This window comes from Poecilia mexicana, unplaced genomic scaffold (assembly GCF_051168715.1).
Source record: "Poecilia mexicana isolate PSO_F unplaced genomic scaffold, ASM5116871v1 scaffold_22, whole genome shotgun sequence".
Taxonomy (NCBI): Eukaryota; Metazoa; Chordata; class Actinopteri; order Cyprinodontiformes; family Poeciliidae; genus Poecilia; species Poecilia mexicana.
The window spans coordinates 13,122,300-13,147,396 of NW_028263391.1; the positions used below are offsets into that span (position 1 = coordinate 13,122,300).

At 39.6% G+C, this 25,097-nt stretch overlaps 2 protein-coding genes across 9 annotated transcripts; one reads left to right on the top strand and one right to left on the bottom strand.

The window, feature by feature from the left end:
* Window positions 1-1,344: 1,344 nt before the first annotated feature.
* On the bottom strand, window positions 1,345-16,397 carry nol10 (nucleolar protein 10). Of its 3 annotated transcripts, XM_014992741.2 has the most exons (21): window positions 16,269-16,397; window positions 15,387-15,432; window positions 15,177-15,275; window positions 15,010-15,087; window positions 14,884-14,921; window positions 14,084-14,220; window positions 13,933-13,998; window positions 13,784-13,844; window positions 12,240-12,325; window positions 11,894-11,972; window positions 10,940-11,089; window positions 10,734-10,800; window positions 9,743-9,795; window positions 6,334-6,460; window positions 5,133-5,212; window positions 4,902-5,000; window positions 4,505-4,597; window positions 4,047-4,223; window positions 2,759-3,060; window positions 2,572-2,674; window positions 1,345-1,923 (listed from the first exon to the last, which is right to left on the bottom strand). In XM_014992741.2, the coding sequence occupies exons 1-21, from the start codon at window positions 16,332-16,334 to the stop codon at window positions 1,774-1,776; spliced, it is 2,157 nt and encodes a 718-aa protein (XP_014848227.2). In that variant the 5' UTR covers window positions 16,335-16,397; the 3' UTR covers window positions 1,345-1,773. The 3 variants fall into 3 exon arrangements, with proteins under 3 accessions (XP_014848227.2, XP_014848226.2, XP_087858778.1); XM_014992740.2 differs by having other exon boundaries at window positions 14,884-15,087; XM_088002652.1 differs by having other exon boundaries at window positions 14,884-15,087; window positions 15,177-15,432.
* On the top strand, window positions 12,826-25,016 carry atp6v1c2 (ATPase H+ transporting V1 subunit C2). Of its 6 annotated transcripts, none has more exons than XM_014992745.2 (16): window positions 14,144-14,281; window positions 14,596-14,663; window positions 17,419-17,574; window positions 17,723-17,939; window positions 19,562-19,629; window positions 20,351-20,436; window positions 20,581-20,646; window positions 20,780-20,874; window positions 22,073-22,164; window positions 22,236-22,331; window positions 22,421-22,489; window positions 23,113-23,205; window positions 23,300-23,387; window positions 23,466-23,563; window positions 23,653-23,776; window positions 24,544-25,016. In XM_014992745.2, the coding sequence occupies exons 4-16, from the start codon at window positions 17,811-17,813 to the stop codon at window positions 24,646-24,648; spliced, it is 1,209 nt and encodes a 402-aa protein (XP_014848231.2). In that variant the 5' UTR covers window positions 14,144-14,281; window positions 14,596-14,663; window positions 17,419-17,574; window positions 17,723-17,810; the 3' UTR covers window positions 24,649-25,016. The 6 variants fall into 6 exon arrangements, with proteins under 6 accessions (XP_087858780.1, XP_087858779.1, XP_014848231.2 ...); XM_014992744.2 differs by having other exon boundaries at window positions 17,419-17,563; XM_088002654.1 differs by lacking the exons at window positions 14,144-14,281; window positions 14,596-14,663 and adding an exon at window positions 12,826-13,567 and having other exon boundaries at window positions 17,419-17,563.
* The last annotated feature ends 81 nt before the right edge of the window (window positions 25,017-25,097 follow it).

A 25,097-nucleotide genomic window follows, 5' to 3' on the forward strand; every position in this document is an offset into this window, starting at 1 on the left:
AATCCTTTGATATTCAAAGATTTGCTAAAATGTTACATAGCTGAAAGTCTAGGTTTAATTCAAAATAAGTAATAGGCAAATAAAGAAAATTTAAATCACAAAATCTGACAAATGAATCAGACGCTTGAATCAAATGCATTTTAATGAGCCCATGGGCCTTTAGCTTTCTAATATTTGAAATGTGTCAAGCTTTTACCTCTAAGGGAAAAATATATATATGTGTGTATTTGTTATTCTCTGCGAATCCTAATCAGGTGGAAATAAAACCCCAGAACAGAGGTGGGACTGAAAGTTTTGGTAGAAAAAAACATATTGATCACATCGGTGTCAATTGTGGATTTATGTTTAGTTTTGAGAGGACTGGCATTTTTTTTTAAGTTTGTTTGTGAATGATTCAAAATTAAGTCAGTGTTTAGCTTCCTCTAGCATATTTGAGTTTATGTTAATGTTGCTTATACGACTGGCAGATGCTTTTATCCAAACTGACAAGTTGATGATATTGCACATATATATATATTCCTTCTGTACAATATAGTACAGAAGGAAAATTAGATGTAGAACTCGAACTATCCGAGTTTATTCAGAGGTGTAGGACATTGTTACAGCTGTGGGGAGGAGGGATGTCCTGTAGCAGTCAGGAAATCTGAAAAAGCATCTGGCTGAAGACACTTTTGTTGTGAAGGGCAAACCATTACGTTTTGCCATTTTCTGAAAAGTATCTCTTCTGGAGTTTGTCACAGAATAAGTCAGGCTGGACTGTGTTGAATGCATAGTTAAAGCTACAGACGACGCATGGTGTCGTCCGTAGCTTTAATGATCAGCAAACATTACCTTAATCTGAAAAGAGGACTTTGGACCACAGTCCAGGCTTTTCTCTCCCTTTCCCAGTGGTTCCATAACACAACAGCTGAAGTTTGTGTTCTGGGTATATCTCTATGTGTTGGCTTTCAAAAACAGCATTTTTTTCTTCCACTAAACTTTCCATTAACATGCTTAGATACAAGTTTCACACTTTTTTTTTTCGATGTTTCTCTTGTGCACAAAATGCAATGATTACAAACACATTCAGCCCTCTTGCCTAGGAGCCTTTTCATAGCTTCAGCCATGCTTATAATACAACTATGAGCGTAGATGACAAGTTTGTGGAGAAATATAGAAAAGATATATTTTTGTTATAAGGTAATAAAGCTTTTGTGAAGAACTAAAAAGTATCCGATGACTCTGCAAAATAATCTAACAATAATGTGAATGGACACCACTAAAACCATGGTCAAAAAATTTCTAAAATCTTAAAAAAGCTGGGAACATTAAATTTACACTAAAGGCGATGAATGAAGGAAGATCTTTCTACAAATATATTGCAAAATTTAATTTATACATTAGCAAAATTATAAAATATCAAAACAATGTTAAAATAACACATTTATTCCTCTCCTGATTCGAAACTATAGCTTTTTAAGGAGTTTCCTGTGACATCTCAACCAGCTGGCGATCTATTCGCAGACAGGACTCTTGACATGTCATCTTGTTTTAACATTAACACAGACACTGACAAAGCCAGCCTGTTTTTAATATCTATGGAGTTCACAGAGAAGGGGGCTCAGACCACCCAGGAGTCGGACAAACTTCCCACTAAATCGGATTGAGACTTATTTTCTGGTCTTGTGGTCTGATTTCATCTCTCCAACCACAGGCAGGAGGAGACGAGGTGGGAAAAAAAAAAAAAAGTCAAAGACACATTTGATCTCAGTTTGAAAATTGTGCTGTCTCTCTTCAGAAGCGGCCTCTTCCTCTTCCTCTTCCCCTTCCTCTCCCCCGTCCTCTCCCACGAGCGCTGCTCAGGTGCCCGGCAGAGCGTCTCAGATTCTTCCTCTCCTCGTGGTGCTCTCTCTCCGCCTGCTGCTGCTTCCTCTGCTGCTCCGACTGCACACAGGACATCAATTAGGATGTTCAACTTTTTCTGTGTGAGGATGTAAGGTCACAGTCTGGCTGCCACTATTTTCCATACTCAGTATTAACAACAGTTTATCTTTGACTGGGAAATAGTTATTATGAAAGATGATTTAGCAGAAAAACTTGCTTTTCGATATGTGGTCTCCATGCCAACTATTAATCAGCCTGTTGTCCTGGAGGCGTGCCAGAGAAACGCCTTTTCTGTCCTACCGTCATAAATGTGTAGCGTTTCCTAAACATGAGTTGGATTTTCAGTGAAAGTGTTTGTTCCCTTCACATGAGATAACCTTTACCGCAACAAACACTCTGGACTGAAACAAAGGTTGAAAGTGGAAAAACAGCTCATGCCAACTGTTGTGCACAGAAGAAGATCTGTGATGCTCTGGGCCTGTTTGTTTTTACTACGTTAACATTTTTAAGCATTTTTTTTCCCTTACTGGGCTTATTATCTTCCTGTTGATGAACACAAAGACCTTCCCAGCTCGCTCCCCTTCACCTTAAGCCGCTTCGTTTACAGGTAACATCATGTTTTATTGTTGTGTGCCGTTCTGCTGAAGCAAAACGATGTGAAACATTTACAGGAGCAACAGTAGCGCTGGATTATTTGCCCCCGTGTACCTTTTTGAGAGTGAAGGTCAGCTGTTTGCTGCCCACCGCCGTGCCCGCTGTGCTGCTGATTCCTGAGCTTTCCTCCAACTTCAGCCTCTCCTCCAGAGAAGCCCTGTAAACACAGAAACATTTAGCAAACAGAGCGATGTGGACAGGACGGATCAGAACAGAACCGCTCTCTGTAAAGCAGACGTACTTCTGCAGTTTCTGCTTGTGGGCCACGTCGCCGAAACTCCTGAACTCCTCTCCGGCTTTGAGCTGATAAAACTGCGGCTGACTCGTCTTCTTGCTCTCGGTCTCGTCTCCTCTGCCCTGTTCCTGCTCCAGCAGGACGGTGTTGCGGTCGGCATCCCTCCTCTCCTGCCGCCGTCGGTCTCTGTCCTCCTGCCGCAGCAGCCGCCGCTGCTCCCTCACCTCCTCCACCCAGCTCTTGTCGTCGTCAGAGCTCTCTTCCTCGGAGCTGGCTCGCCCTTCTGGCTCCTCGTCTTCATCTGCCGCCTAAACAGAGAAAATTATTCTTGTGATTACGACATAAAGACGGTGTTTAAATGTCCCTTTTTAAACGCGGTCTTCCTCCTCATAAACACCCAACTAGTCGTGTAGCTACTGTAAAGCCCAACGAACTAAACACAAGAATTTCAGATTGTGTTTAAGGTTCCAAAATAACCTCATGAAACTTTTGTCTTAAATTTCAACTTTCCAATCGCAGCTGAGAAACTTTATGTATACATTTAGCTTTCCTTGACTCATAAACATCCTTATACGAAGTCTGGCTGTAAAGACTCAAAGGAACCATCTGGACCAAAGCGTATGTGGAAAAGATAAATGACATATTGGTATATGGTATAGTTTTCACATAAAGCAGGAAAAAGCTTTCTATTTCTCATTCTGCCACTGTGTGATTTTTGTCAGAAGTGACTAAGAGTGAGATTTTGTCAGAAAACCCTCCAGGTCAGATACATGTAAAACAGGTGATGAATATGTAAAAAAACAACCCAAAAAAAAAAACATTTGATTCCCGCTGTGAAGTACGGTGGGGGATGTGTGATAGTGAGGGCTTGGTTTTATTTTTGAAGGACCCTGGAAACTTGTTTGAGTTTTTAACATCGTAAACACAAATTCAAGGACATTTTAGCTCAATAAAACCGCCAAATATTGAAAATGGGTCACGATTTGTTCTTTCAGGCAGGATGACAATCCAAAACATATAACCCTAAAAATGCCAGATGCCTTCTGGGTCTTGTATGCCTGATTGCACGTTCAAGACTTAAATCTCAGAGAAAAATAATCAGATCTGATTTTTGTTTTTTTGTGTGTGGATTTTTGCAATTTTTTTACCAGGGAAATGAAGGGAAAATAGCTATTTCTCCAAATGATGTTCTTTTCATATTTATTTTCCCCACCATATATCAAAATCCACAAACTCTAACTTCCTGGTAGAAGCAGTAAAAAAGTCAACATCGTACCACAGAACTAAATGTTACCTGCTGGACGTCGGCCTCCTGCTGAGCCAGCAGCCGCAGCTTCTTCTTCCTCTTCTGTCCCACCTTGGAGACGATGGGGTTGAGCAGCCGGAACTCCTCGCTCTGCTCGTCCACCTGGTAGTCCGGGTTCTCGAACATCACCTTGAAGCGGTCGTCTCCCAGGATGCTGGGCAGAGCCTGCAGATGTCGTGTGCAAAGGGTTAAACGGGTCGATAAGTCAGAAATATGCCATCACTTGATCTCTTAGCTGAGCCATTGTTTGCTGGAGTAGACTGTAAAATGTGTTGGGATACAATGACAAAGTTAGTTTGGAACATTTTGTTACTTTCAATAAAAAAAAAACAAAAACACAAAAATGATGTTGCAAGTTTATCGCGAACCAAAAAGAGTTATCATTTCTGAGAAGCGACAGGTGGGTGCAACCGCTCTGAAAGAGGCGTGCCGTCATTTTTCTTTACCTTGCCCTTCTTCTTCCTGGAAGCCAGCTCTGCCTCTTCATCTCCCTCCTCCATCAGCTTGAGAGCCAGCTCCTTGTTCACCTTCGGCAGCTTCTGTCTCATCACAACAAAATGTGCGCTCGATTACACGCGGACACAAAGTCTGATGACACAGACTGCTGCTCACATCCTCAAATTACATTTCCAAGTCTAGCGTTTCTCAGAGCTCTTTATGTTTTTTTCCGCAATCGCAGCCAGTTCAGACAGGATGAGAGCACACAAAAATTTGGATGTGTTGCAACAGCTCAGCTGGTTGAAACCAGGGGAATCCTGTCTGCAACGAGCAGCTTGTTGAATGTGGCTAAATGAGAGAAAAAGTTTCACCCGAAAAGTTTGCCGTCTTTCCAGCGCTCCTCACCTGAACCTGGACTCTCTGCGTTCTGGACTCCTCGATCTTCTGCCGGATCTTGTCCTTGCGGTATTCCTCATACGCGAAAGGATTTGCCATGGTTTTCACCTGGAGCCGAGCCAAACGTGACAATTGTGACATTTGACCTTTTTGGCAACATTCGGAAGCCACATGATCTCCGTAATGGTTCCAATAAATATTTCAGAGTGAAACAACCCGACACAGTAGCAGACATCCCACCTTGTGATACAGCCTTATGTCCATGAAAAAGCCGTGCATGTAGGCCCTCAGGAGAGACGACCCAATCAGGTGAGACAAACCTGGAGAAAACATTAAAAATGAATTCACACAAAAGAAATACATTCATGGTTCCTTAAAAGATGAATCCGGCTGATTCTATTTTTGATTTCTTTAGAGCCAAACTATGATCCTAATTGCACAGCTTCTACACACTTTGCCTCGTTAAGATAAAAACGAGACAAAATGTCTCATTTATAACCACTACAAATACTGGGGTTCCACTGTATTATTATAACATTACAACCATTAAACGGAAGAGTTGGGTGAGAACTGTGATTTGATCTTTTCACCATTTCCTCTGCCTCTGCATTTGGTGCATACGTTAAACTGACGATGAATCATTGAATACTTTTCTGCCATTACAATAATTAGTGGGACCTGCTTTTACAGGTCGATGAACACTTGGAACTGGAATTTACACCTTTACATGTTACTACATCACCTCACCTGTGGCTAAGAATTATTGGGAGCATTTATAAATGTGGGATTGGCCAGAAACGCACAAAAATCAGATCATAAAGATGGAAAAATATTAAACTCAAAAAAAAAAAAAAAATCAGGTATATTGAGAAAGTTACTAAATGTGACCAATTTCTTCTATATTGGTTACTTATGCTTTATTTTTATTCAGAAGGAAACAAAAAGTGTATAAAACTCGTCATCAGAACCCGATGAAGCGTCTCTTCAGTTCATTAACGGGTGAGGTGTGAGTGCGAGCAGACGCAAGTCGGATGAGTTCAGGCCTGGAGCAGCAGGAACTCACAGAAAGTGGAGCAACCTGCTTTTCCTGGGAATGTCGATCCGTAAACTCGATGGACCCCTGCATGGTTATGTAAGAGCCGCGTTACGAGGATCCTGTAAATCAACACGGCTGTCCCTCAGGGCCAACCCTCCCAGCCTATCTCCTTTTATTCCACACCAACCAACCCGCTTCCTGCTCTGCTGTCATCTGATCTCGCTACTTGCTGAGGCTGCATTACAGTGTTCATTCAACCCCCTCCAGGGTTCTCTGCCTGCATACCTACAGCCTCTCTATCAATCCCCCAGGCCTCTGCTCAGCACAGAGGCTCACTTTGACCCTCGGCTCCTGGGATCGTCTCACATGTCGTCATTAAAGCATTTCACTGCGGCGACGTCTCACCCAGATTCTCCAGGTCCTTGCGGGTGACGAACTTGTAGTCGTCGTAGACCGTGCTCTCCGGGCTCTCCTCCAGCTCCTCCGTCAGGTTGTCCAGGAACGAGCACCAGCGAGGAGCCGGGCCCAAAGCCTGAAACGCAGGAGCGGCAACGCTTCAAACGCGACTCACATTTAGACTCCCAGAGAAATCTGGCGTGTATTTGTTGAAGCAAAAATAGCCCCGGCTGCTCCCAAACATTTCCATTACAGTCAGAAGTGAACGGTGCGTCTTTGTAGTTTTCACTTTAAACGCTGCGATGGACTGAAATTACTTTACACATAGAAAGCAAGTTTGCAAACATTTATGACTCCTGTGAGTGTGATATTTTCACACCCCTGTTTGGAATCGTTTTCAGGGACAGAGTTTCTGCTCAGACGTAAACAGCTGACTGGAAACCAACTCAAACAAGATTTTATCTGCTTACTGCTTTCCTCAAACTGACCTTTCATTAAAAATTCTCCACAGGAGGTTTTTTAAAAATCGCTGACAAACATTTGCACATGTCTTGGGCTTTAAATATTAAAAATGCAAAAGCAGAATGTAAGAAGGAAAGAGAGTTGAGTGGATGGACGAACGGCCAGACAGACAAATGGGATAATGGATGGATTGATGAAATGAGGGGAGGATAAACAAACGGATCAACAGATGGATACTGAATAATCTAACATAAAACCTGTAAATATACCAAAATTAAAATTCCACACTTTTAAAAACTACGAAAATTAATATTTTCCCTTGTTTTCTCTATTACGTTACTGGCGAGTTTATTTCCAGTGTCTAAAACTCGAGGTTTCCTCCAGAAACCTCGAGTTAAATAATGCTTAAAGCTGAGAGGACATTTTAAAATATCACTTGATAATTATGTTATTGAAAGATTGGAAGATTAATACCTGAACACCAACTACAAAATCTAAAAAAAAAGAAAAAAAGAAAGAAAAAAAAATGCAAACATTTTAAAGAGACTTAAATAAAAATGTAATGCTTAGCCTGGTGGGGCACAAGTAAAGCCTGGTGGCCCGCCAGATTTATAATACACCGGGGGAATACACACTGAAAACCATTAAATGAATTAAAGGTTACAATGAGAGGTGCTTCTAAATATTTGTGATTACCCAGTTTGGGACTTATTCTTTATTCTTGCGAGTTATGCCATGTAAGGTGTGTTGGAAATAAAAATGTAAAAGTTCATGTAATTTGCTTTACAACTAAATAGTATGGCCAAAAAAAGCCCTTAAAAATCAAAGTAAGTAAATGTTCAACAGTCAAAAAAACTGTTACTTAAAGCTTAAACTCTTCCTGAAATGCATCATGGGTTGTGACCAGATGGGGAAGAATCAAGTACAAGTAGTTATTTATTGAAAACTGCATCAGCTCAGAACTTTGCTCCCTCTTTAATAGCGGTGACATGTTGATGTCTTTATTTGCTCACATGAGCAGCGATGGCTTTCGGTGTAATCTTTGCTAAAGGGTTATGCAATCATGGTGGGAAATTTTATGCATCTTCGCTTGATATCTAAACCGCTGAGTCAACATGAAAAAGACAATTTTACTCCAGTTTGACTCTGGACAAAATGTCATGTCATGTCGCCAATTTAAACACAATCCAGCGTCCAATCGCTCTTCAGCTCCATCACAGCACAGGAAGCTGATCAAGTCTCTTCTGAAGGAAACATCTCAAACACATCAACAACGGGCTGCGTTTGCAAGCCCAAGTGTATTTTAATCACTTCGTGGAAAGCTGACTGTGATTCGGTAAAGACTCCCGAGAAGAACCAATAAAAGCAAGTAAAGACTGATCTCAGGTCAGAACTGCACTTCTCAGAAAAACGTGTCACTCTTTGTATTAACATTGAGAAAGAACACCAGGTGTAGAAGTGGATCAACAAGTTCTAACCCAGAGAGACCCATTAACTTACAGCAATCGTTTTATCACAGCTGAAATGCAACAAGTGTGCCTCCATCGTAAATAAGAACCTTCCATCTTCTTTCATCAAGTATTTCATTGAAATACTCGCGTGTTTATTTTAGACGTTGAACAACTTTAAAGCATATTCTGTTTGGGGGATTGATGAAATTTGTTTTCTCTATGAATTGTAAAGAGTTTTCTGTGTTTTCATGTTAAACGCTGGTACAAACACACTTTAGTTAAAACCTTTTATCTTTAATCCAGCCCCAACAGCACAACCACAAACCTACGTTGTGCTGAGTAAATTTTGTGGACAAAATAATTTGTTTTTATTTTCAAAGTAAAACGTCCCTTTTTATGGTCCAATTTTGAGTTTTACGAGCTAAACAAAGATGGTCCTAGACCTGCGTCTGGGTCCAGAGGGTTCACTAAGTGTGACTGTGCTGCGTTGTTCAGCCGTCTGAGTGTATCTGACTGGATTAAAAATTGAATCCCACTCCACTGTTCTGAAATATACAAGAATCGGAACACAACTAAATACTACATGTTTAGTAAGTTTCAAAAAGTTGTTATAAAAATGTCATGAAATAAGTTTTCTGGGAATCTGGCAAAGATTAATTTGTCACCTTGCCATTGTATCTAGGATGAAAGGTTTATCCAACCAGGAATGTCCTCATTTACACAAAGCAGAGCAGAGTTTACAGTACACACACACACACACACACACCCACACACACACACACACACACACGCTTTTCTGACCTGAGTCACAGGACACATTGCTCTCTCTCTAAACAAACTGCCTTCTCTTCTTTTGTTGTCTGTTTCTACAGAGCTACTCAGAAGTTTAAATAAAGACACTTTATGCATAAGGTTGAGGTTGGACCATCGCAACCTCAACCTTTGCTTGACGTGTTGTGGAGTATTTTATCCATTCCACAACCAGCAAGCATCATCTTTACTACGTCTTTCCTCCAGGAGTCATACAGTTCCACCATGTGGACAGCTGCCAATTCTGAGTGTCAATTCGCATCAACAGTCCCCGTCGATGCGAACTGGCTTTTAACACCTTGATTTTACAGCATCTTCTGCCTTATGATGGACTTCTCGGTTCTGAAGAAGCCTTGGTTTTATTGGGGAGGGGAAAGTTTGGGCCAGATGAGTGAAACGTTCACAAAATTGGGTTTTCCAGCAGAAAACTGATTTTTAAAAGGACAAAGCTTACAATAAGTTTCTGGAATGGCCTTGGAGTGCTCCCTGCTAGGAATTGTGGACCATATTTAAAAGTCAAGAAAACGACCACTTTAAACGGGACGAGGGGATGTGAGATCCCGAACGGCACCGTTAACGTCTCATTAAACTGTCGCCTTCATGACTGAGAGTCCACGTCTGTCTGTTTGCATCTATCACACAGTGAGGCAGCGCTGCACATGAACATGCAGTGAGCATGGTGTCTCCGTACTCACCGGGATGTAGAACGTGTTCATTTTGGGGTCTTCATTGGCCGTGAAGAGCATTCCTGTTCATGACATACAACACGGAGAGACAAAGCCAGTAAACAATAAGTCTGATCAGAAGGTTTTGCTGTAGAATGAAGGTAAGTTTAATTTAAAAAATAAATAATATTAGTAATAATAATATCAGATCATAAATATATATATTTTTTTCTCATTTCAATGGCAAACTGACAAATGAGCTGCTGGAACATTTTACAAAATGGCGCCACCAAGAGGTCAAAACAAATTACGGCTTATTCTAATTCAGAAAGTATATATATTGAGATTATTCAAACTAAAATAGAGACTTACCTTAAAAATCATTTACTACAAAGATTATTTCATTTATTAATTTTTATTATGAAATTTCTATAATTTTCTATTTTTCTAGACAACTTTGCTGTTGTAAGCAACAACTTTGCTTACAACAGCAAAGTTGTTGCTGTTGTTACAACTTTGCTGTTGCTACAACAGCAAAGTTGCAACAACAGCAATATTCTCAAGTATTTTTCAACTTGAAAATATTCAAGTATTTGCCTTGGAATATATATATATTTTTTGGCTTACAAGGTTTGGTATTTCTGGTGGTTCTGGTGTTAATTAAAGAGTTAAAACAGGAAACAAAATTCAGTTATTCATGATGTCGACATTTGATTTGATGATTGAAATATGTAAAATTACAGGCTTCTCCCTTATTATGACCTGTTCAACAGCTAGAGTAACAACGAAATAAATCCATAAATTCAACCGTTTTCGTTGTCGTAAATGAAACAAACAGTTCAACCAAATCTTGAGTTTCAAACGACACAAAATTTCTCCATCATCACACTTCCACCTAAAATACTGGTTCTTATTGCCAAGATACTGTCGATGTTTCAGTCACAACAAAAAGAAGTGACCACTGTCTGCTTTCCCACAGTTTCAAGACTGTGCAGTCAACCATAAAAAGTGATGTTCGGACCTGAGTTGGGGTACATGCAGACATCATTTAGGTCGCTCTGAGGCTGTATGGAGGAGAACAGCTTCCCCTGCAGAGCAGAGTAGAAAAGACAAATGCAATTTATAGACACCACAACACATCTCCAACTGGATGTTGTTTTTTTGTTTCTCTCTCTGACTCATTTCATAAATACTGGCAGACAGCAGAATATTGACTCGCTGACTTACTGAGTCTTTGTTCCAGATCTTTATGATCTTGGAATCAGCTGACACGATCAGGTCCAGCTGGTCGTGGAAGTTCAGAGATTTGATTGGCAAGTTGTAGAAGTGATCTTTGACCAGCAGCGGTCGGCTGGAGCGGAGGTCATACAGGAGCACCTGGGAGAAAGAGACAAAGTGGAGAGAGTGAATGAGTAACAACAGACAGAATACAAAAAATATCTTTTTTGTTATTTTTTTTTTTTTTTACTTTTTTTTCCTGTTCTGGTATAAAATTTAGCACTAACAGGTAGGATGGGTTCATTTTTCTATTTAAAATGTCCCACTGCATCACAGATCCACTGCTGTCCTGTGACAGTGGGAATAAAGTGCTTCTTCACCTTACTGCTCTGTGTTTTCCACCAAATCCTTTTGGAGTTTTTGTAGCTGAGAAGCTCAATCTTAGTCTCATCAATACAGACACTTTATGTTTTCGATGGTAGGACAGAGACGGGTTTCTATAGCCATGCAACCAGTTGACAATTAGAAAGCATCTAATGGTTGTTATGGGAACGTGGTTTTATTACTTCAAATAGCAGGCACAATAATTGTGGTTTGTGATTTTAGGGTGCGGGGGGGAAACAAACAAACAAACAAACAAACAAACAAACAAACAAAAAAAACAAAACATAAAATAATAAAATGCAATTTTAAAAAATCCTAAAATGTCCTAATCCCGACTAATACTGACTGGCTTTTTTTAGCATGAGATTATATTTGTGCAATAAAACATCTTTAACATCTTGCTTGCTAATAGATGTGAAAGGGGTTTATTTTCATAAATATATGGTGTAGCATAATAGCCAAGATTTACACCAAAAGGAGATTCTGTGTAAATAAAACTCCATGTTGTAGTTTTCTTTTTATTTATTTATTTATTTAAATGGTCACAAAGTGAAGTTGAGGCTTTACAGATGAACTCACCTGCCCAGTGCTGGTGCCTACTGCCATGGTGAGGGAACCATTAAACTTCAGCGCACTGATGGATGGCAAACCATGAACCCTGTCAGCAACCAGAAAGTCACAGCAATTACCACAAAGAGCAAACATAAAACTCAAAGAGGGATACTGCATGATGTCTGACACAGACTGGAAGCTGGAGACTCGCTCCGACTCAAAGAAAAGCCTGATATTTCAACACGCAGCCTTCGTTTTCACAGCTTGCTGCCTGCTTTTCAGGAAGAAAAGCACCATGTGGCTACATATGCATCGGCACGCTGAGATCAGCCGAGAGGACGTGACAGTCTCAGCGTGGCAGCTCGGTGCTTACTCTGTTCCTTCAGTCAGGCTGCTCAGGGCGCAGTCCAGAACGCCCACTCGGTTCCGGATGCGAGGGTCCCAACATTCGACCCTTCCCTGGTGAACAGACAGAGCAGATCACAGTCAATCGGGAAAAAAAAAATCACAGTTTAGAGTTTTCATAGAGAAGCAGCATGCATTTTCAGTGATTAAATTCATCTTCGAATAGATGCTGCAGCATAAAGACTAGAGTGTTTTCTTCACACTGCTGGCCTAAAGCGTTTGGCTCCATCATGTTGGCTGTGGGAGCGGCTTCCTAATGCAAAATGTTAAGATTCCTTCAACTTAAAACTCAACTTTAATCAACAACTTCTCAGAAATCACAAAAAATAAAAATGATTTAATTTATCAACAGGTTTTAAAATTATTAAAATTCTAACTTAAGTGAATAAGGAGAAATTGATTTATTCTTCCTTAAGCTGTGTTGCTTTATTGATCATTTAATTTGATAATGTTCTGGTGTAAAAAAAAAAAAATATTTTTTTTTTTCTTGACTGGATGTGTGTTACATTCCAAAAAAATGAAATGAATGTTTTAATTCATCTAAGCATAATTTTTATGTTTTTTATAATGCTAAGAGTATTTCCTGTGCAATGCACAATCATATTTGTTTATCAAATGCAGGCTTGGAGTAACTCTCAGGCTTAACAACCGAGCTCTGTTCCATCTGAGAGCTTTTCATTAGAACTAAACGTCTGTTGCTGAAACAACAAAAGAAGTGTTTGTTTCAGGACCACTAATGCTTGCACAGGACGTCGTTGTGAGGTGTTGAGAGGTGTCACTGAGCGTGGGATTTGGTGTGGTAAGCGTGGGCGGTCACAACAGAAAACAGCAGACACACCTCATTTGTTTGTCTTGTGCACACCCAAATGAGGTAAGTTGCGTTTTTACAGCAGGACAGCTTTTTCTTTGTTAAGATTTTACTTTCATTTCAGCAAACACAGTAGCTCAGAATGAAAGCAGGAAATACACATTATATATATATATATATACATATATATATAAAATAGTCTCAGTTTGTGTGCTTCCTTGCTTGTATTTACATTGCTTACACAGTGTTTGTAATAGTACGTCAGCTAACTGCCTGGAGAGCAGAGCAGAGTGACAACTAGACGCTGCAAGAGTAAATTTAGTTTCTGAGTTGTTGCAAACTGTGGCAACCGGGGACAAGGAGATGAGCATTTTAGCAGTCAGTTTGGAAATTGTGATGTGTAAACAGCATATGTACGCAGACTGTCGTCAAAACAGCAGTGGTGATCTACAGGATATGATTCCTCAACTGCTCATACTTCATATCAGGTAAGCCTCTTGTTACCGTCTCATCATTTCCATAAGGAATGCTGGTTTTATGTTTTAACCTCTACAGGTAGTTTTCAGGTGGTTTTGTACATGGACATATGAAACATTACGACTGCATACGCTGTTCTAGCTGACAAACTGAGAGACTCCATCTTAAATTCAGGGTGGAGCAAACAAAGCGAGGAGACGCATGGGCATCAGAAACGCAGCGCTCACCTCAGAGGTTCCGGTTGCGAATAAATGATGAACAGGGTTGATGTCACAAACATTGTTCTCCCTGGGTGACGACAAAACAAAAACCCATCATGAACAAAGGCGACAAATCATGCAAGCCTCGAGGTAAGCGAGCGTCTCTCCGTACGTACACGCCGTCTGTCTGAAGGGAGTTGAGGAAGCGCCCCTGCTCCAGGTTCAGCCTGTACACCTCGGAACTGTGAGTGAAAACAAGCATTAGGGAAGCTTTTGTGAGGGAAACAAAAATTGCCCTCACCAGCTAACACTGGGTTCCAGTCTCACCTCATCCCCACAAAGTAGAGGTCGCAGGAGGGGTAGTGGTAGGAAAAGTCCCGTCCGAACTTTGGAATCCGAGTCTTGTAGTAGTGGCCGTGTTGGGCGTGGAACTCCACGTGGCGATCGCACTGCAAAAGAACCAGCTGCAAGACAACACAGAGATCATCGCCTCGCTGAAGCCTCAGAGCAGTTAATAATGTTGGGGTGAGCTCCAGCTCCAATCTTGTTACAGCAGCAACAATTTCAGCAGCAACAATTTCAGCAGTTATTAGAAAATTGGACAATGAGCTGAAAACACCACATGTTCTTTGGGTTGAGACTTTAATGCTTAGGATTGGAACAGTGAACATACTTTGATAACAAGAAGAAACATTTTATAATTTATGACTACTTCTGACCACACAGAAAATTTGTTTTGCCAAAGATCTTCAATGCAGCAACATGTTATTAGATTCATGGAAGCAAACAGGTGATGAGGGCAGATTTCTCCTAACTTTAACCTCCGTTTCAACTCACAGAGCTTTTGTTTTATGGAGAGAAACAGTTCAATCCAGTTTAGATCATGGCAAAGCGTGATGTTTGTCAGGTAAGAAAGTTTGATGTGTTACTTGGGTTTTTCCTCTATGTCTCCAATTTAAGCAAAAACCTGTTAGGATCGATAGACCTGTTTATCAAAAAAAAAAAAAAACAAACAAACAAAAAAACAACAATTATGGCCCTGAACAAAATCCCATCTGCCATTGATCGACGTCACTGTGCAGCGAAAAACAAACTGAACATCAATAATTAAGAATAAAATCTCTCACCTTTGAGTAATCATCTGAGAGGATGTCAAAAGCCACAACTGTAAGAAGAAGAAGGAGAAGAAAAAAGAAAACAGTAAAACCTAAGGTTCTAGAAGGGGGTAGAAAAGATACATGAGGGAAACCTACCATCTGAATCCAAACATCGCTCAAATTTAAGGGACAGCTGATATGTGTCATAGCAGCGAATTCTGGGTTTGTACGTTCCTGAGGAGGAAATACAGTCAATGAGCCTTTTCATCTTTCTGCAGTGATAAATCACAGGAGGGTTTTCTGAAGCCAAACGACGGTCTTACCTGCTGCCAGGATGAACTGACCGTCTCGGGACACTTTGATAGAGGTGCACACTGTGGGCATCTCAAAGTCCTGGACGAGTTCAATCCGCCGTTGGATGTCTGAAAAAAACCCCAAAAAAACAACAATAACAACAACAAAGGGATAGCAATGCTTAAAACTTTGAACAAATTAACTTGTCTCCAGTGCTGACAATGAAGCGATCCACTCACCAACATCTTTTTTCTGAAGCTGTCTTTTCTTTCGATCTGACAACCACTGCAAGAAGAAAGAGGAGAGGACGTTTTAACAGAAAAAAAAGAGAAAAAGAAAGAAAAACAGGAGAATTTTGAAGTGGTGGGACACAAGCAGCTGAAATCTACTGAGGAAGCCTGGGTTAGTTTTAGAGATAAGGTGGGGGAAGCTCTGCGATTTGGGGGTGAGATCAGACCCCCACAGCTCTGCAGTGAAGTTTAAACCATTTTATCAGGAAGTCCTTCTTAGCCATTCCAGTGGAATGACACTCCAAAGGCAGACCCAAAAATTGCAGGAGATATTTATGGGAACTCATTGGGATCCCTCAAAAGGACTTCTGGAAAAGAAAGTTGTCCTCACATCGGTTCACTAGTCGTTCAAAGTCTATTAAGAGTTTTCATCGTTGCTAATGAATTCTATAATCATCACACTTAACGAGCTTATTGAACCCAGCACAACCGTGTTATAGAAAACAGTAAAGACTGATTACACACCCTTGAGGTGCTCTTGTGCTACCTTTGAATCATCGATGTGTTTTGTCTTTCAGCATTTTTACACAGAAAAATAAAAAGGGCAATACAACACCTCGGAATTAATCAATCAATGCAATAAATTAAAGCCGAATGTTGTTTATACCTTACATAATCAATTGGCTAATCGGGAAAAGGCACACGACACACGAAAAATATTGTGGTACGTCGTTACTATAAGGAAATCAATGCATTTCTATTTGTGCTGTTTTTTAGCTTGTCTTCTCAGCATGTAAAGTTTGATGGTAATAGCAACTGTAGTAAACAACATCTGAGATAGCAATATAAAATAAATCGCTACAGTAACTTTGACCGCTTGGAATATTATACCTCTGGGAGGGACTTTCCATAACTTAGGTTATAAATCTTCACATCGTTCACGTTTGAAATCTGCATTTCTAGGGGTTTGTCGATGCCTCATACACGTTGTCGTACCCGGCAACCAGTGAGACTGTATAAAATGTCCGACTAGAAACAACATCCGCTTAGCATTCCGGTAATTTTGGAAACTGAGAAATTTTCGCGTTTTGTATAATTTTTATTTTTTTTTTTTTACTTTCCAAGTTAGAAATATATGAGTTTTTTCTAGAATATTTCTGAGATTAATCTCAAATTTTCGGAGTTTTTCTTTTGTTGCGGAAATGTATTCCTTATTTTTGAGTACGGAGTCCCTTAAGGGACATGAGGATTTTTTTTTTCTCTATACGTACGGAGACCGCTAGGGGACACTAAGGATATTTTCTTTTGCGTTACCTCACAAAAGTATTGCATTCCCTCTTAAAGCTTTTGCATTAGTCGCAAAAGATTTTGCGTTCCAGAGGACTCATCAACAGCGGCAAAAAAGTCGTATTTGTGCGTCCATCCATCCATCCATCCATCCATCCATCCATCCATCCATCCATCCATCCATCCATCCATCCATCCATCCATCCATCCATCCATCCATCCATCCATCCATCCATCCATCCAGTTTTTTCCCACAGTTCAAAAACATGAGGTTAGATCAATAGACTACACTGGGGTTATAATTGAGAATTGAGCACCCAGCGATGGGCATGTCTATCTATGAAGCTCAATGATGCACACGTTTTTTTTTTCTTTTCCCAGCTCTGTATCAATAAACATTGAATTTTTCTTAATCTCGTTATTGTATTAGAAGTTAGGTTTTTAGAAGTTACTCTGGATTAAAAAGATAATTGAAAGGAATAGTAACTTTAAGTCTTTCAAAGCAATCATGAACTGGATAGCGATACAAAATATTGTTTAAATATTATTTACCTGAGTTATGCCTCATGTTTTGGTTGTTTTTTTCAGTTTTACTTCACTTCTTTGTACACATTGTTCAGTCATGGATAATGCATTATTTTGCTTAAAGTTTTGTATTGTAAAAATAAGCCATTAAAAAAAAACAAGATTTAATATTTCATGGTGTTTATTAATAACATTAACCTTTATTTTCTGTTAATGTTTATTTGCTCAGGTCACCTGAGAAATGAGAGCTTCCTGTGACAGGACAGAGTCGGATGGCTGTGAGACGGCGCTCTGCAGACATCAGTCCGTCTCAGGTGGAGCTGCTGTTCAGACTCAAACACTCACAGAGTTATCATCACTGGAGGATCATGAAGGTAACCTGGAGGTATTTGGCTGCTTTAAAAGCTAATTCTGGGCTGTATTCTAATTTTATTAAGAAAAATATTGAGAATTTATACACATATATATGTATACATATAAAATAATATAGTCACTATTAGTTTGAGATATCTAACATGTATATGTGTTTCCAGGAAAAAATCTGATCTGTTTTATGTCAAACTGGTTCTGGTGTGCTGGATTTATGACTGATGGCCTCTATGTGAAGCACGAGGAGTCATCATGGCAGACTTTTGGTTGATTTCTGTCCCACTGGACAAGACCAGTTTAACCAGCGTGGAGAAACTGAAGCGCACCATTACTAAAACCCACCTGGGCTCATGCTGGAAGTTCTCCATCCCAGATCTGAAGGTGAGGGTGTGAGTAAGACATGCACAACAAAGGAGGCAAAGTTTCACTGAACACAAGACAAAGAGGCTTGTTGTTTTTATTTTTTTGTTTAAAGTGGTACAGTAGAGTATGAGCGAGGACGCTGATGGTGTTTGGTGTCCTTCTCTGGTGAAGGGATCGAGGCTCAGGTTGCTCTCTACAGTTTGAGGCAACATTTCCATCTGACCCGTTTCACTCAGCATGATCAGTGTCCCACTTGCCGTGCAGGAAGGTGCTCTTTCACCACATATATTCTTTTGAACCTTCCAAAGCTTTAAAGCCCTCATGCAGAACCAGATGTTACACTAGAACCTAAAAGTCAGATTTTTTTTATGCATTATGGGCTTTTATGTATAGTAATTGATCCAAAACATGACTAATAAATACTCAAAGTAAACCACAAAAGGCCTAGCTTCTCTCTCAAATCTCTGATAGACCAGTTGGCCTTAAACAGAAAGTATTATGCAGTCCCATACAGAGATTGCCTGAAATAAAAATAACATTGGATGTAAAAATTGATACTCAAGAATTAAAAATTAAGCATGAATAAATGTGCAGATTAAAAGAAAACAGACATTTTATATCATCTGGTTTTATTTTGTATTGAACAAAATAAAAAGCTTTCAATTGAAGGTAATTTCAAAATCCAATAAACAAAAGGAAGGCAATTAGGAAGCAAATAATTTTTTATATTTTAATTAACAAAAATACTCATCGTTGAGTCAAAGACCGAAATCCTGGATAGAAGTGGCTGAAATGAGTGTCCTTCATTGTGCGACTGGATTCAGCATTAGAGCTGAATTGGGCTCAGAGTAGAGTTGCTACTCATCCGGAAAAGGAGCCAGCTGAGGTGGTTCTGGTGTCACATCACAATACTTCCAGGATGTCTTCCTTTAGATGTTTTCTGAGATCCTGTAGCTGACCCAAAACATTTACTGGACAGACCTGGAAACCCCTTAGGAATCCCCAGGATGAAGTTGTGCCTCTAGAGAAAGCATTGCCTGGTTTTCCTGAATAGTTTACCTCGGTTTTCCAATCTGAGATAAGTGGAAGACGCTAATTTTAAATATTGTTCACTTTCCAAGTTTGAAACAATTTGGCCCAACTTATTTATGAAATCTCCTAATTGTCCATCTCTTTTCTGTTTCCTTCTTCTTTTTTTTATCGGATTTTTAGAACTTTGCAACGCAACACAACTCAGACAACAACAACAAAACAGCTCAGACCCAGTGTGAAACACAAAACACAGGATGAAGGGGAAATATATATATATATATTGCAAATTGATGATGTTGATGGAGGATAACAGTAATAATAGAGACGTTTTTGTTGTTTATCATAGGTTGTTGGTGTGTTTTGACCTCATAGTGTATTTATTATCTGACCAGTGGTCATGTTAACATGAATGTGACTCGCTCAGGGAAGTGGCTGCACATGCAAGAGTCATTATGGGCACTGACTCACTTTAAGGCGTTACCAGTCCCATTATAAATAAACCAACTAATTAAAACAAGAAAAAAAGATGCTTATTGTGATATGGGATAAAAACTATAAACATTACAATGTTCTAAACTTTATCGCTTGTGTTTCTGCTGAGGCTGCAGGTGGGGATTCTGGACAGTCTGGTCAGAGTGTCAGATGATCTGTTAAAACTCGACGCGCTGACTGAAAGGTAAAGCAAACGTACAATCAACAAGAGATGAATGCATTCTGTTGACATAGCCTACTATGTAGCTTTGCCTCCCCTTGAAACCAGGAGCTCTGAACATGTGCTTAGTCTGCATCATGAATTAATGATGATGATTAATGATATATTAATTATATATTATATTATATTATATTAATATTAATGATCATCATTAATGCTCAGGGACAGGTGACGTTTAGTTTTCCCTCCTGATTTTAAATTCATTGTTGGTCTATCTGAGCTGGTGCTGCGTAACAGATGAAGTCAGCAGCTGCCCACAGTTCCAGGAAGAAGAAGATGACACTCAGCATGAAGATAATGTTTACTCCAAATAATGGATTTTTTGTTTACATCTTAGAACAAACGTCTTAATGGAACAGAGAGAGGTTGGGTTGTGGCATGCTTTGCTGAAGCATGTTAATTTAACTTTTTCACATTTTTGTTATTCAGTCACAAACTATGATATGATAGCATCATGCCACAGAGATGCTTTTCTTCAGCAAAGACAAAAATGCAAGTTCTTCATAAAAGGCAAAAATTAGCCGGACGCAGGGGAAAGTCACAGTTTTGTTTGGATTTGTAAAAAGTATTGGGTACAGTTGGAATGATAAAAATACAGCATATTCTTAGCAAAAGTGTAAAAAAAATGATGTGAAATCAGTGAGTTAAATATGCTTATTCAATATTATTCTTATTGCCTCATTAGTTTGATCAAAAAAACCTGCCAGTGCTTGAAGGAGGTGATGGAGCCAACTGGGGTCAAAGTTCAGGAACACGACTTAGCCAATGGAGGTAATTTCACACAAACACGCCCAAACAATCTGAGGGTTTTGGATCCGGCAAAACCCTCAAAAACATTAAATATGCTTGTGTGCACTACATTTCACCCTGCTGTCTTTCAAAACAAACCAGACTAACCTGAATCTGCTTTGTTAGACCACAGGACGCATCAAAAGAGCGCCGCTACATCACCACTAAAAACTTACCTCGCATCTCTGAGAGGTATCACATTACATCCGCTGAGAGATTTCACTTTGACTTTTGATCTCAGTTTATGATGTCGCTGTTTGCAGAGTTTTTGTCCTATTATTTTCAGTCTGTTTTTTTTTTTTTTTTTTTTTTTTTTTTTTGTCAGTGGACCTGATGAACCGGGTCACCAAATTTCAGTGGGACAAAGCCAAGTACCCCACAGCTCTGCCGCTGTCCACCTTGACAGATATCATCAACAAGGTACAAAGTTTTGACGATGCACTTAGGACCAAATTGTGTTCTTCTGAGAATCTGAACCTTCCTGTAATTTTTTTAAAGTGGTCTTAATCAGGAGTTTTGAAGTTTCTGATTAGACTGCTTTTTGTTGATTTTCACCCACTTCTTTAGTTTAAGCTGCTTGTTTCTGATTTATGAATTGTTAATGAGATTCAAAATGGGTATACAATGGATGAGTAATGGTGTACGCAGCAGAGCCAGACCAAGATTAAACGAGGCCCTGAGTGGAAGTTGATTTGGGAATCTAATTTCACATTTTTTTATTAAACACAAAAAGATGAAAAAGTAGAGATTTCTTGCCTTTGCAATAAAATACCTAAATCTTTTAGATCATCTAACAAATATCATTTTAGACATTTAGTCAATGATGACTTCATTTATTGAGGGAAATAGATATAAATCAATGAATAAAACACTGTTAGTGGCAACAACTGCCATAAAATGTTAGCAATAACAAAAACTTGTTTAAATTGCTGTGAAGGAATTTTAACCAACCCTCACCAAGCCAATGCTTTTGTTCAGACAGGTTTGGAAAATATGAGATTTTTACCCCATGTAAACCATCCGTGTTTTGCAGAATTTCCTGCAGCTTCCTTAGTGTAACATTCAACCTCTGGGCTCCCACTAACAGTAGTTTCTGCTATCATTGTTGTCTCATCTTTTTCCAAATTATTGGTGACAGCCTATATGACAGCATGCACTCCCCCCCCCTCCTGATATATACCGTTGTGCAATGAGGTCCTATTGATCATTTGCAAACTATGAGTATGACTAAAGGATGTAAAGAGGAAAAGTTAGATAAATCCTTCTTGGATAGTTGAATTGTATTTCTTGTTCGCCTTTACATCATAAAAGCATAGGATCTTCACAGAGGCATGTGTGATGCATTTTAAAGCATAACTGAACCCTGGCTGTGGTTAGTCAGCTTTTTTTTTTAAGTCTAAAGTTTCAGAACTATGTTTCCTATGATCCTGAAATGTGAATGTGTTATTACCTTCAAGCATCAGTTAAATGAGTTGAATCAAAATTTGAGCAGTACGAGCAGCTCTTACCTTCATTCCTTGCGGTAGTCCCTTTGTCTCTCTAACTCAGACGAAGAAATCACAAGTTGCTTTGCCTCTAATGTTGATAATTACATGAACAATTGCTGAATATATTGCAGGAAATATCACAGGTGGAAACTGAGTTAAGATCCCGAGCGACAGCCTACAACAGCCTGAAGGCCTCCTTGGAAAGCCTTGAACTCAATCTAAAGTGAGTGGCATGCATATTTCGTACCTAAATGAGCAGTATAAGATGCCGAAGTGACTTCTGGGTGTTTTCAGTGGAAATTTGCAAACTCGCAGTCTGAATGATGTTTTGAGGAAAGACGACCTGGTTGTCTCTGAGTATCTAACAACTCTTTTGGTGGTGGTGAGCAGGTTGGTACGCTAGCAACTTTTTCTGTTTGTATTCGTTCCGGGATTTTCTGCAAATGTTGAACCGTTTCTAACTGTGTCACCCACCTCAGAGAAAAATATCTGCGGTGGGAGAAAAGCTACGAATCCCTGTCGGAGTTTGTGGTTCCGCGGTCGAGCAGGTGAGTTTCAGCGCAAGTGCAACAACGAGCTCTAAAACTCCCGTCGTCAGCCTCCAGGAGGTCAGAATGGGAGCAGGTGTTAAATTACCTGCAGAAAGTAAGAGTCTGCTTGGATCAGCAGCAGGGAGGGAATATCTGTATTCCAAGCACATAATGGCACCAGATGAAGGTCTTAATAATTAAAAACTTTCTATCAGTTCAAAACACAAAGCATCAGCAGAGTCTCCAGTTCAAACGAATTGAACAAGAAGTATCTAGGATCTTATCTCATTTTAATTGGTTGGTGGCGTCAGAAAGAGGTGCTTTCTCAGCATGCCATTCAGGCAAGAACTGCATTAATTTTGTAAGTTTGCCTTACATTTCTCCAACAGTTCGCTAACATTTAACCAGCTGCACTACTTTGCAAAAGTTTACAGTTTTTAAAGACAAGCCTGGACTTTTGACTAAGCCAATCTAATCCTAACCCCCAAGTCTTTTGCAGTCCATATCCCGGAAATGTTTCTGGGATATAAACCCTTTTGCAATGCATACCAGGATAGTTCAAAGCAGATATCTTAAGATACAGTTTCCCCCCATGTTGTCCTTTACTGCTGCATTTCTGCACGCTTCCTTCTGACACTCAGGAAGATTTTTGAGGACGGAGACGGGGGAATCTTCACGGTGACGCTCTTCAAGCGAGCTGTGTGTAAATTCAAAGCCAAAGCTCAGGAGAGCAAGTAAGCAGGAGGAATTTCCAGAGAACTCCCCCATTGGGAGACTCATCCATGATAGCTGTGTCGATTACCATAATGTAGTCTGTGATTCATGCAGGTTCATTGTGCGGGACTACAGCTTTGATGAGGAGGAGAGGAAGCAGCAGGAGATCATGAAGCTCTCCGTTCATAAAAAGGATCAGTATGTGAGTCGGGTGCTGGGCTTTACCCTCAAGATTTCTGAGATGATGTATGTTTTAACACACTCCCCACTTTCTCCACAGGGGATCTTTGTGCGTTGGCTGAAGGTGAATTTCACTCAGGTGTTCATCGCCTGGATTCACTTGAAAGCCTTGAGAGTTTTTGTGGAATCAGTACTCAGGTGAGTCTGAATGCTGGCAACCATTTTCTCTCCTTACTAACCAACAGTTGCTGTATTTTAATGGGCCTTCTGCTGATGTCTTTGGACAGGTATGGACTACCTGTGAACTATCAGGCTTTACTCCTGGAAACGGACAGGAAGCGTTCAAAGAAGCTGAAGGAGGAACTTTCCTCACTGTTTGTACATTTGGACCCCACTGCCAGCATGAAGGAGGTCAGAAACTCTTCTGTTAAATATTTTATCTTTCTTTTTTTTTAAATCGCAAATACAGTTTTCTTTATTATATTTTATTTAAAAAATGAGACGTCAAAAATTATTTATATCATTCTCAATAATCAATGGACAATTTTTATTAGCTTGGCAGAAATCAAACGGCTAAATGGGTGACCTACTTTTTGTTATGTTTCCACTGTTATTTTGATGAGTTATAATTGGTGATTAGCTCTTTGTCTTGGCATCTGGTAGAGCGTTTTTGTTGGCATCAAGTCAGAAATATGTTGGTAAAACTGCTAAGAAGACAACTTTATTCCTTAATTTGATAGATGACGAATCTTATGGGCTTAGATTCAGTAATGTAATTATTACAATTGTATGTTTATTATTATAATTGCAAGCTAATTTGTAGGCAGGTAAAGATAGAGTTGAGGCCCAGGATATAAAATAACATGTAACAAGGTACACGTCACAAGCTAGCATTGGGAAAAGGTTGATATTGTTGTCAGAAACTCAAGTTGATAAACTCCAGACAAATACTCCGAACGAAAATTCAAATTCAGGCGAAGAAGCGGCAGAAACTGCTTGAAGTTTCCCCCTTTATCATACATGACTTGGCTGAGAATATTTCCATTGCATCCTAATTAAGTCATAATTTAAACAGTAAATTTAAATTTGCATCTTGTATAAACACTCTGGTGGTGCAAAGATCAATTTCACGCTCGAGTCTTTGAGTCTGTGATAGTTTTCTGTTATCTCCCAAACAGGTGAGCTGTGACATCCCAGGGCTCTGCCAGCAGGAGTACTCCTCCTACATCTGCTTCCACATCGGCACCAGCATGCTGGAGATTAGCGAGCCGTCAACAACATGACCCGACAGACAAGCAGCACTTAATCAACCTCAGGCAGTCATAACGCTGAAAGGCAGCGTTGTTAAAAAAAGCTACCTGTCTCAGAACGACATCTTGCACATAATAATGAGCTGTGTATATAAAAACCTCATCTTTTTTTTTGGAGGAAAGAAGTGTAAATATTATCTTCAAGGAATGGATGTCACATTCTTGTCACAAGAATGCTTAACTTTGTAAATAACTGAATGTTTTCTAGGGATCTGAAGCTTTCCGATTGGCACCTCGGGCAAAGTTGTTTAAAAAGCCTTGAAATGAAATTAAGCTTTTTATTGCAGTTGCATAAACTTACACTGAAAAATAATAATAAAAAAACATACTTAACACTTTAATTTGAGTATGAATTTGTTCACTGGGTTCAAAAAGTTCCTCATTAAAATCTTTTTTTGTTTCTTTTATACACCATTGGTTCC